The 11987-nt window shown below is 32.5% G+C and overlaps 2 protein-coding genes across 7 annotated transcripts; one reads left to right on the forward strand and one right to left on the reverse strand.

Annotated features, from left to right (window-relative positions):
* Positions 1-175: 175 nt before the first annotated feature.
* tprkb (Tp53rk binding protein) lies at positions 176-11947 on the reverse strand. 6 transcript variants are annotated; one of them, XM_073945967.1, is made up of 6 exons: positions 11842-11947; positions 3203-3412; positions 2163-2288; positions 1406-1510; positions 797-973; positions 176-723 (listed from the first exon to the last, which is right to left on the reverse strand). In XM_073945967.1, exons 2-6 carry the CDS (start codon positions 3218-3220, stop codon positions 637-639), a joined length of 513 nt encoding a protein of 170 aa, XP_073802068.1. In that variant the 5' UTR covers positions 3221-3412; positions 11842-11947; the 3' UTR covers positions 176-636.
* alg10 (ALG10 alpha-1,2-mannosyltransferase) lies at positions 3112-9582 on the forward strand. Its single transcript, NM_001327833.1, is given in 3 exon segments — positions 3112-3434; positions 6009-6206; positions 7677-9582. Coding segments are annotated over 3 exon segments (1422 nt in total). The 5' UTR covers positions 3112-3269; the 3' UTR covers positions 8736-9582.
* Positions 11948-11987: the final 40 nt, after the last annotated feature.

The following is an 11987-nucleotide window of genomic DNA, read 5'->3' on the forward strand; positions in this document are numbered from 1 at the left end:
AGTGTTGGGGAAGGTAACATTATACTTAGTTACTTGTTAGCAAAGTAATTTCAAAATGTGTACTTTATTTTTGAGTTTACATTTTTTAAAAGCATAAGATTGGCTTGAAATTATTATATATTAGTTTGGTTACACAACACTGGTAACTGTATCTTTGAGTACAACAGAGAACACATTTAATTTATATTTCTCCTTTATTTACAAAAAGAAGGTGATACAGTTTTTGTACACAATTTCACCTCTAAAATTATGAATAGTAAATATACATTGATATAGCCAAGATGATTTAAATGAAATGTGAATTCATAAATTGTAACTAATGGCAGACAAAATAAAAGTTTACATTAGGTTAATAATGTTGTGTATTGTGTGTATTTATTATGTATGTATAAATACACACATACATATACGTATATATATGGAAGGTTTATATAAAATTATAAATACTTATTGTTAAGTATGTACATGTACGTGTGTACCTTTATAAACACTATGCTAATACAAACTTTTATCTTGTTTTCATTTAGTCAAGATTAATGGTTAAACAGTCCTAGTTTTTATTTAAACATAGGCAGAGTTTATAAGACTGAAGAATTGCAAGTGCAATTGTTTATATTGAAATAACCAACACATTATCTAGGCCACATCTTTAATTGCCATCCTGCAAACAACAGCGTCCAAAAGAGTGCCACACTTATCCTCTTGTGGTGTGATTTTGTAGAGCTGAAATGAGAGACAGAAATTAACACGACACATCTTCCGTTGTTCTAAACCAGTAAAGAGGAGAGCCCCAAACCTTTTTTATTTTTGCAGTATCAGTCATTTCGGACACTTGACCAACATCAATTTGCTGTCCATCCACCTTTGAGATGATGTCATCAATGTTAAGGGTCTCTTCTTTATTGTGTACTAACACAATATGAACCGCGGTGTCGCTGTCGGAGATTCCGAACCTTTTGAAAGCTTCGGATATCTGAAAAATATTGAAGTATCAAGACTTTTTTTGTTAAAGTTGGACAGCTACAAAACCATTCATTCATTCATTTTCCTTCGGCTTAGTTCCTTTAGTTATCAGGGGTCACCACAGAGGAATGAACCACCAACTTATCCAGCATATGTTTTACACAGCGGATGCCCTTCAAGCTGCAACCCAGTACTGGTAAACATCCATACACTCTCATTCACACTCATACACTGCAACCAATTTAGCTTATTCAATTCACCTATACCACATGTCTTTGAACTGTGGGGGAAACTGGAGGAAACCCACGCCAACATAGGGAGAACAATCAAACTCCACACAGAAATGCCATCTGACCCAGCCGGGACTTGAACCAGTGACCTTCTTGCTGTGAGATGACAGTGCTAACCACTGAGCCACTAAGGTGTTTGAAATGTTACTTACATTGTTTGTTGGTGAAAGATTGAAAATGATTTCAGAGTAAAGGCTTCTGGTTTTCATTTTCCCGATTTTATGAAGGTGAACTGCTTTATTTGTTGCCACCAGGATCTGGAATGCATCCACAACCTTTATTAAAAATGATAAAAAGGTAAATATACATACATGTTTTTAGAATATATTTTGACTATTATTTGTCTTGTTTTCAGAAATTTAATATAATTTTAGACAACAAAATACTAAATGTTTAAATGTTTTTTACTTCAGAAGATGTAAGCAATCAATATTTGGTGGAATAACACTGATTTCAACAACAAATGAAAACATTTCAGTATTATGTCCAAATGTTATTTTCTTCAACAAATAAACAGAAGCTTTAAATTATGTTCACTGAAATAGGTTTAAACATTCATAGAATAAAACAAATATTGAAGTATTAACATTTTACTCTAACAAATATTTTGCAAGTGAGGAGATACACGGTGAGATTCTTTGAGAGAATTGATTTTGTTCTGCAATATGCATAATATAATATGCATAATATCTGACCATGTCTGTGTTGTTTATGTGCTTGGGGTGAAGCTGATTTTTTTAAATATTAGATATTTTATTTTATTTTTTCATAACTGTACACACACACACACACAAACGTATTGCCACGATACAAAAATTATTAAACTTAGAATACCACGGTAATTTCCTTAAACGTATTGCTGATCATGAATGAATGAATAACTCATTTAAATCGTCACGTCGCTCTTACCATTGATGGATTGATCAAGGCGCCTTTTATTTCTCCATTTACTGCCATTTTCCTAAGCTCAGTCGCATTTTTCACATCTTTGAAGAGCAGCTGAGTCACCGTGTATTCAGGAAACAGTTCTAAATCCTGTGTGAGATACATCGCAAATGTTTTAATGTCTCTAACCTACTACAACATCAACTTTATTTTGACTGCATGCTCTGCCCGGTGTGACGGAACAATAATAATGTAACACCTCCATTTGCTGCTAGAAAGGTTCCGACGTGACAAAGGATGTTTAAACTAAAACAAAATGCCCATTTTAAGGCAGGCCCTTTGACTAATAGTTTTATGCAAGTATATGATAAGTGTGTGTACAAAACACAGTTGTTACTTTGTTCAATATGAGACTGACGTTGTGAAAAATGCTAGACCTTTTCGCACAGAATACCAAGTAAATAATAAAACTTGCATTTTAACATTTTTATTTATATTGTATCAGTACATTTATTGACATTTTTTTCAGAACTACGACAGAAATAGTATTTAATAATTTAATCAAAAAACTTCTGAAGTAAAAAAGAGGGAAACGAAGAAAATAAAAAACACGTTGCTCAGTCGTGTTTAATAAATATAGATTTTTAAATTCCTCAAACTGTAGAAATTATAGTATACCAAACAATTATTATTATTATTATCATAAACAAAAATGTGTATCATTCATACTCAAGGCAACCAATCAATCATTCATATTTAATAATGAATTTATATATAAAAATAAACAATAGTTCATTAAGAAAGATCAAATAATGCTTAAAGTATTACAGAGATTTATAGTTATAAATCTATAATAATCTATAAAACAATAATATATGGTAAGAATAACTTATGACATTGGTGGAACTAATTGTTCTCGCTTCCGGTTTACACACGGATCCTTGAGTGTGAGGCAACAGTTAAGCTGTCAAAAATCAAATTTGAAAATGCGATTTTGGTATATTTGTACACATATTTGACACCCTGAAGGATCGTCGATCACAAGGAATGATTGTATCGCATACCATCTTAATCCTCCTCATATATCACTCATTTCGTGCTTCATCAAAGGTCGAGTTTGTCTGAATAAGGATGGAGAGATTTGAGGTTTATATCTTCACAGCTCTGTGCAGCGTCAACTTTCTCATTTCATGCCTGCTGTTCTCCAAAATCACACGGGAACAAAGAGACCCGTACATGGATGAAATATTCCACGTCCCTCAGGCACAGAAATACTGTGAAGGGAAGTTTACTGAGGTGAGTTGTTGTTTGTACCGCACATGGCTGCAAGATAAAAACATATTTCACATTGCAATGTTTTTCTCCCTGCAATATATCGCTATATGAATATAATTTCACCATATTATTTAAATACCTCTATTTGGAAAGTCATTCATTTAGATATAATTTAAAATTTAAAATGTATTTATATAGTTTATTACACACAAACTGCAGTCACAAATAAACACAATAGAGCAAAGATACAAGTAAAATAAACAGTTATTGGTTTTCTGTGTAGTCTAGTATTAGGGTAGATGATTTGAGTAATTTAATGTAAAAATAACATTGTATTGACCTTATTTTTCACATACGAGTCGGTGCAGCATTTGGAATCCTTTTTGTTTGAGATTTCCAGTGTCATTTACTTGCATTGATATTTAGACATTAAAAACAGCTTGCTATGCTGCTTCATGTTGCAAACTGTTTTTTTTTTTGCCCTCGAGTCCGAGTCATTTGATTTTCAGTATCTACCAATACCGAAACCCGATCCGATATTACTCATTCATTCAATTTTTTTTCAGTTTAGTCCCCTTATTAATCCGGAGTTGCCATAGTGGAATGAACCGCCAACTTTTCCAGCATGTTTTTATGCGGATGCCATTCCAGCCGCAATCCATCTCTGGGAAACGTCCACAACATGCATTTTCACACTCATACACTACAGACAATTTAGTCTACCCTGTACTGTAATTTACTCTACCCTGTAGACAATTCACCTGTACCGCATGTCTTTGGACTATGGTGGAAACAGGGAGAACATGCAAACTCCACACATAAACGCCCACTGATCCAGCCGAGGCTCGAATCAGCGACCTTCTTGCTGTGAGGTGACAGCACTACCTACTGTGCCACTGCGTCACCCTCCGATAGTACTATAATACATAAAAAAAATTTAAATAAAGAAGAGCAAAGAAACATATCCAGGATATTCATTATGTTTCATATAAGGTAGCTTGAACAATCAAGTAATAAATAACATAAATTCTTCAGTTTTAGACTTTAGTGCAACAGTAAAGTTTTAAAAAATCTAGTATTAAAACAAATAGCACGTCAACTTAAAATACCCTGCTGGGATCCCAAGTATGCATATCTCACAGTTTGCTATGGCAATGTTGTCGTTATCAACTTTATAACACCTCTGGACCACAGACATAGTCGCACTTTCTGCTTTAAGTTGCTTCCATGTTCTACTTTGCCGGCGTTTAACCAAGAAAAGAGGTCTAACTCTGTGCCACGGCATAACTAAAGATTTGATGAAAAATAATCAGCCGACATATATATATATATATATATATATATATATATATATATATATATATATATATATATATATATATATACATACATACATACATACATACATACATACATATATATATATATATATATATATATATATATATATATATATATATATATATATATATACATACATACATATACTTGCCTATAGCACTTATTCATTGTTGCTCTTATAGTTGTGTAAATTGCTTCCTTGTCCTCATTTGTAAGTTGCTTTGGATAAAAGCGTCTGCTAAATGTAAATCTAAATATTTATATATATATATATATATATATATATATATATATATATATATATATATATATATATATATATATATATATAAAAATATATATATATATATATGTGTGTGTGTGTGTGTGTGTGTGTGTGTGTATATATGTGTGTATATATATATATATATATATATATATATATATATATATATATATATGTAGTCTCAAGTCGGAAAACACGTAATTGGGCCTGATTTCCGATCATGTGATCAGATCTGGACATCCTTTTATGTATATTCATAAACACACTTACTGTGTGAACAAGTAGTGTGACCATTTTCTGCAGGTTATTATTCCTAGTAACTTATTCCATAGGCAACTGAATTGTAAGTTCTAATACAATTGCAAAAACGAGCTCATGCACTTTCGCATTGCCAAATAAAGTCAATAGTCTTTATTATATCAATAATTCAATAAAATTAATCTTTATTCAAGTTAAAAAATAGCCTGAATGTTTTAAACACAGTCAGAGGCTTTAAAAACAAATGTGAATGACAATACTTTCACTCTAAAGTGGTAAAATTCTGCAGTGACTCCACAAATCTTATTGAGGTGAAGTTGGTTTTACATTTGCATATTCAGGCTTTCTCCCTAATAATAGTTTCTGAAAAGTATTATTTTCTTTCTATCACAGTACAACTGTGTTCACAGTCAATTAAATAGTTCTAATGATGTTTTGAAGTCATACTTACTCACGATTTCAGACTAAAGTTTCAAAGTAGTGTGGTAAACAATATAAGGACCGTGTCAAAAGTTGTCGCTGACAAATGTGCGAATAGAAAACCAACTTTACCTCAATACAAATCTTGTTTGTTTTTGGTTCCTGCTCACCTAAAGTGTAATCTCTATTGCGGATATACACATTTGAATATTGATGTTGAAACAATGTATCATGCAGCCCAAGTTTAGTTTATTATGTTTGTGTGTTTTAATCTTAATGCACATGTTTTGATTCGTTTTGTTCTTCCACAGTGGGACCCAATGATCACCACTCTCCCTGGGCTGTATTTGGCATCGGTGGGTCTGATCAGGCCGGTGGTCTGGCTGGCTGATCTGAAGGGTAGAGTGGTCTGTTCTACTGCCATGCTGAGATTCATCAATCTGCTCTTTAATAGTGGGAATTTGTACATTCTCTATCTGATCATCTGCAAGCTGCACATGAAAGATAAGGTATGTATAGTGGGTAAGACTTTACAGAAAGGTTGTATTAGTTAATGTTAGTTAGTGTATAATAAACAACATGCATATTGCAGTATTTATTCACGTTTGATAATGTTAGTTAACGGAAATAAAGTTGTTCAGTGTTTATGTGCATTACCTAATGTTAACAAAGATGAATTAGGATTTTAATTATGAATGCTATTTATTTTAATCATACTTTTATCATAGATAAATATTGTTCATTTTTAGTTTATGTTAGTAACAGTTATTTTATTGTAAAGTGTGAGCCATACTGTAATGTGTGTGTCTTATCAATAAGGCTGAATTTATTTGCTCAAAACTACAATAAAGTAATATTGTAAAATAGTGTTACCATTTAAAGTTAATAATAGTGTGACTTTATTATGGTATATGACTAATGTCTGCATTCTTAACCATTACAGTTCAGTATGAATATCCTAAATTGCTGCCACAATAGCATGATTACAGGAAATCAAACAGTAAATCTGTGATAAAAGTATTATTTGGAAGGCTTTTTAGTAAATTGTTGTGGCTTAAATTATAATAATTTTATATAAATACATGTAAAGTAATTATATATATATATATATATATATATATATATATATATATATATATATATATATATATATATATATTTATTTTTTTTATTTTTTTATTTTTTTTTTCATTGCTTAGGGGGATACTTGTTTAGAATGAGATGAACAAAAAAAAAATGCTGAAAAATGTACACATTTTAAAGATATTGTATTTGTTAATCAAAATAATTATGAATAATTCTTAATGGTTTAGTTCACCCAAAATAAATATTTAGTCACCATTTACACACACTCAAGTGATTCAAAACCTTTATGAGTTTTTTTTCTTCTGTTGATAACAGAAGAAGATATTTTGAAGAAAGCTGGAAATCTGTAACCATCGATTTCCATCGTAGAAAAAACAAAGACTAAGGATGTCAAGGGTTACTGGTTTCCAACATTTTTAAGAATAACTTATTTTGTGAGCAACAGTAGAAAGAAACTAAAACAGGTTTGGAACAAGTCAAGGGTAAATAAATAATGACAGAAAGTTCAGTTTTTGGTAAACTATCCCTTAAAATTCTAAATTTGCAAACATTCAAAAACTAAATTGTAATTAAAATAAACAGAATTCCAGAAAACATAATAAAACTGATAATAAAAGGAAATGAAATTATAATGCTTAAATGCTTAATAAAAATTATTTGTCTTGTTATATACTTGTTATTTAATAGTGATTTTTCACTTGTGCATCCAAAACTCACAATTATTGGTTGTTGCTGTTTTGTTGCCAAGGTTTTTTCAGCTGTCCGTTTACTTAGTTTTTTAAGAGAGAAAAAACAAATTACAGCAACAAAAACAGAACTGTATCATGAAATGAAGTATTATTGTAAACAGTGATAATATAATAATAATAATAATGTTTTTTTTCTTTCTTCAGTCTCGCTCTGCCAGTCGTAGAATGTTATCCGCTCTGGTTCTCTCCACGTTCCCTGTGCTCTACTTCTTCACGTTCCTCTATTACACTGATTCCGGCTCCACGTTTTTCACCCTCTTTATGTACCTCATGGCTCTGTACGGGTGCCATAAAGTTGCAGCGCTTCTGGGCATCTGTGCTGTGCTTTTCCGCCAGACCAACATCATCTGGGTGGCGTTTTGTGCCGGCATGGTCGTGGCTCAAAAATTGGATGAGACCTGGAGGACTGACCAATCGAAGAAGAGAGATGAAAAATTACCTTCTCAGGTCCCTCTAACCATCAACGGGGCAATCAGAGTGATGCGTTTCTTGTTGGATTTCCTCAAATCGCCAAACAATATAAAAGCTGTGGTCTTGTCAACATGGCCGTACATCGCTGTAGCCTTTGGCTTTGCGTTTTTTGTGGTGTTAAACGAAGGGATTGTTGTTGGCGATCGTAGCAGTCACGAAGCTTGTCTGAACTTTCCTCAGTTTTTCTATTTTCTGTCATTCACGCTGATTTTTTCGCTTTCTACCTCACTGAGCTACCAAAGAGCGGTCCGATTTTTACAGGCTTTAAAAAAGCAGCCTTTAGTTTATTCATTTCTCATGCTGACCTTTCTGTTTTTGATTTGGAAATTCACATTTGTTCATAAATACTTGCTTGCGGACAACCGACACTTTCCATTTTATGTCTGGAAAAACATTTTCCGGAGACACGACGCTGTCCGTTACCTGTTAGTCCCCGGATACGTGTTCGCCATGTGGAACTTTCTGGATACCTTGAGGTCCAAGTCTTTGTTTTGGTGTCTGGCGTTTTGTGCTTGTCTTGTGGCAGCTACCGTTCCTCAGAAACTGCTGGAGTTTCGATATTTTATCATTCCCTATCTGTTATATCGCGTTAATATCTCTGTGCCATCTTTACCAAGACTGTTTCTTGAGTTTAGTCTCTATACAGCGGTAAACGCAGCTACTGTGTACATCTTCATCTACAAAACCTTTCAGTGGCCTAACAATACGGCTGTGCAGAGATTCATGTGGTGACGGTCATAATGAATTCCTTGTACGTTCATTTTCTATCAACAACACTGTAAACAAAATGGTTAATTAACTTTACTTAAACTGAGTAAACCTGTTGCTTTTTTTATTGACTAGTTGACTGTACTTAAAATAAGTGAGTAGACCCGTTGCTAAGTAAATGAAGTTAACAAACTATGTGCTTGATTATAAAAAATTAAGTTAAATCAACTTAACAGTTCCAAATTACAATGAATTTACTCACTTTTTAAAGTTAAGTCAACTTGTCGCTTCTAAGGCAGCGGCTTAATGATGTGATGGTTTCACCATTTATCGGTAATTAAAAAAATGTGCTATATTTAAAAAATATGATGCAACAATATTGCAGTACCGCTGAGCCATATTCCAGCATTGACTTGCTGTTGATTTCAGTTATTTTTGTTTGTTTTGTTTAAACTATTTGTGTTGTCATGTGTAATTGTTGGTGTTTTATAATTTTTGTTTTAAATTAGTATGTATCTAAAAGCATAGATCGCTTAAATCAGTGTTTCTCAACCACTTTGCTGGAAGACCACCAACACTGCATGTTTTGGATGTCTCCTCTGTCCATCACATCCGTCACAGCTCTTTCAGTCTCTGCTAATGAGCTGATGATCTGCATCAGGTGTGTTTGATTAAGGAGGCATGGAATATGTGCAGAGCTGGAGGTCCTCCAGTAACGTGGTTGAGAAGCACTGACTTAAATAATTAGTTTCTCTGGATTTCTTCAAATTTATATGTTTGAGTAAAATGTTATTTTATATTAATTCTGAAAATGTTTGATGACATTTCTTTCAAATGTAAAATAATAAAAAAAAAGTTTATTTAGACTAGAGCATTTGTTTTATTGCGTAAAATAATATAAATTGAGCTACTGGTTCAGACTAAGGTACAAAACTGGCTTAGTTCCCTTTCAAAATGTTCATTTTTGTACATAATTAAGAACCATAGAGTCTATATTATTTCCTAAAGGTACAGATGTGTACATGAAAAGTACAACAATGCACATTTTTAAAGGGTACTGTCTAAGTAGCATGTATATGGTTTACTATGTCTATTATTATTATTATTATTTTTGATAAACATCAATAACAATGTTTTAAGTTTAAAAGAGTTGTAAAAAGACTATTATTGGTGGAATAGCCCTGATATTCAATAAAAAAAATGTTATTTTCTTTGAGAAAAAAAATAACATGCTCTGAATGACCATATTTGTTTGAAAGTTTGAAAGAAATGTTATCAGACATTTAGAATTAAAAGAAATTTTCATATTTTGCTCAAACTTACACCAAATAAATTTTGACTAGTCATCTAATTATTATTATTATATATTTTTTGTAATAGCAAAATATTATATGGACATAATTAGTGTTGTTGAAGCCATTCCTCTCGCCAGCCCAATGAGAATTTATTTATTTAGTAAAGTTTTGCCTAATATGAAGTACAAGACTCAGTTGTTCCACTTTATGTTTGTGTATTAAATTCTGTTTCATTTCAATAGGGTAATTGTTGTGTAATTTTATACATTTAGTTTTGTTTTCTTAAATTTTGCCTCTTTTTTATCGTCAATATCAAGTTTAATCATGTTCAATGTTCATTTCTCACAGTAACTGGTTTGTGTCTGTGTTTTTTCAAATTTGTGTTAGCCTTTCCTTCTTTGCTTGGGTATTAAAATTGTTTTGATACATAATTATGACTGGACATATTTATTATTATCAACTATTATTGTTTGGGATTCTAATAAAGCCTGCAGAACTTATTTATTCTAATTGTTTTAATATGTTGTATTGTAATTGTTTAAATATCTACTAAAAACAAGGGCTATAGATAATTTGTGCATATTTTCAGCCTTATTATATTCAACACTATATAAAAACACATCCTTGCAGTTTGGGTGATTATGATTACAGAGAAAACACTGCAAATGATGCACATAAACAAAGCAAATCATTAGAGAAACCACTCAGAAAAACAGAATTTAAAGACGGAAATAAACCAAAGACAGAAAGAGAGCTCAGAGCAAATAAATACATTTATTAGAAAGGGGTGTACCAATGATGTGAAAGATTATAAGGGGATGTTGGTGGGAAAATGAAATGTGCAATCAGGTCTTCATGCAGAATTCTTGCCTAAGAAGGAAAGCCTGTGTCTCAGCAGATCGGACAATTTGGAGAAGATGTTAAGATGTTTGGGGTGAAGGGAGTGTATTTTCTGATGGATGACTGCTCCAGGATAAAGTAACACATGTCCAGTGGTGTAAAGTAACAAATTACAAATATTCAAACTACAGTTTGAGTATTTGTTCATGCATACATATAGCTCTGATATGGAATGATAAAATCAGCTGGAGTGTGCCTGATTATCGAGCCTTAAGGCTGATTTAAGTCATGTTCTAAATAAAAGACACGGCACGTGATAGAAGGAATATTTTTCATATTAAAGGAAGTTTTAATTCTAATCAACACCTGAAATTTATCATTTAGTAACGGCTTTTTATTTCTTGCAGCTGAACAGCAATGATCACCTCAGGTACAAGTGCTTTATTCAGCTAATCATGTGAGCATGAATGCCATTTTTGCTAATTAAAACCACGTCGTGTGAAACTCTGAATATGTGTCTCATTTCGGAGTCGGTCCACCAGAGGTCGCATTTCAGTTGCGGATGCATGCTTGGAGAGCCTTCCTGACTGAATGACTGAAATATGCTGTTTTCCACCAAGGCAACTCGGGTACTGAATATAATTGTCTAAACTGGCAGTGGGAAGGTTAAAAAGAACCAAAACAAAGACAGCCGAATGGGTCATTTAAAAACTTTAGCAATATTTTTTTTAGATAAACAAGAATGTCCACTTAGTATGTTTCTTAAATATCTGCAAACATTTAATGGTATTGTACTGTTCTCCATATACGTCCAGTGTATACTTTTAACAGCAAGCTAAACTCTCCCTCATTAACTCCACAGACACGGAATGTCCTTTTTCTCACTTTAATAAGGGCGGAGTAAAACTACAAACAAAGAGAAAACAAACAATACAAATTACACTAAACTAATCATTAATAACTGAAATATTATGAACAATAAACATAACACATACCGACGAAGCTTCCAAAGGGCAAGGATGATTGCAGATTTGAACAGATTCACTGCTCTCCAACTTAGCAATGAAACAACCGCATGGCAGACACAAACAACCAAATGGTAGACACTAACTTCCTTGCTAGTCACATGATAATGGCTGTG

This window comes from Danio rerio, chromosome 4, assembly GCF_049306965.1.
Source record: "Danio rerio strain Tuebingen ecotype United States chromosome 4, GRCz12tu, whole genome shotgun sequence".
In the NCBI taxonomy this organism is placed as follows: domain Eukaryota; kingdom Metazoa; phylum Chordata; class Actinopteri; order Cypriniformes; family Danionidae; genus Danio; species Danio rerio.

What these genes read in the sequence shown, in the direction of transcription:
- tprkb (XM_073945965.1), bottom strand. An exon ending in CCTTGATCAATCCATCAATG is followed by an intron (nt 1,529 to 2,162) that starts GTAAGAGCGACG and finishes TTTTTAATAAAG; the next exon opens with GTTGTGGATGCATTCCAGAT. An exon ending in ATACTGCAAAAATAAAAAAG is followed by an intron (nt 724 to 796) that starts GTTTGGGGCTCT and finishes CTCTCATTTCAG; the next exon opens with CTCTACAAAATCACACCACA.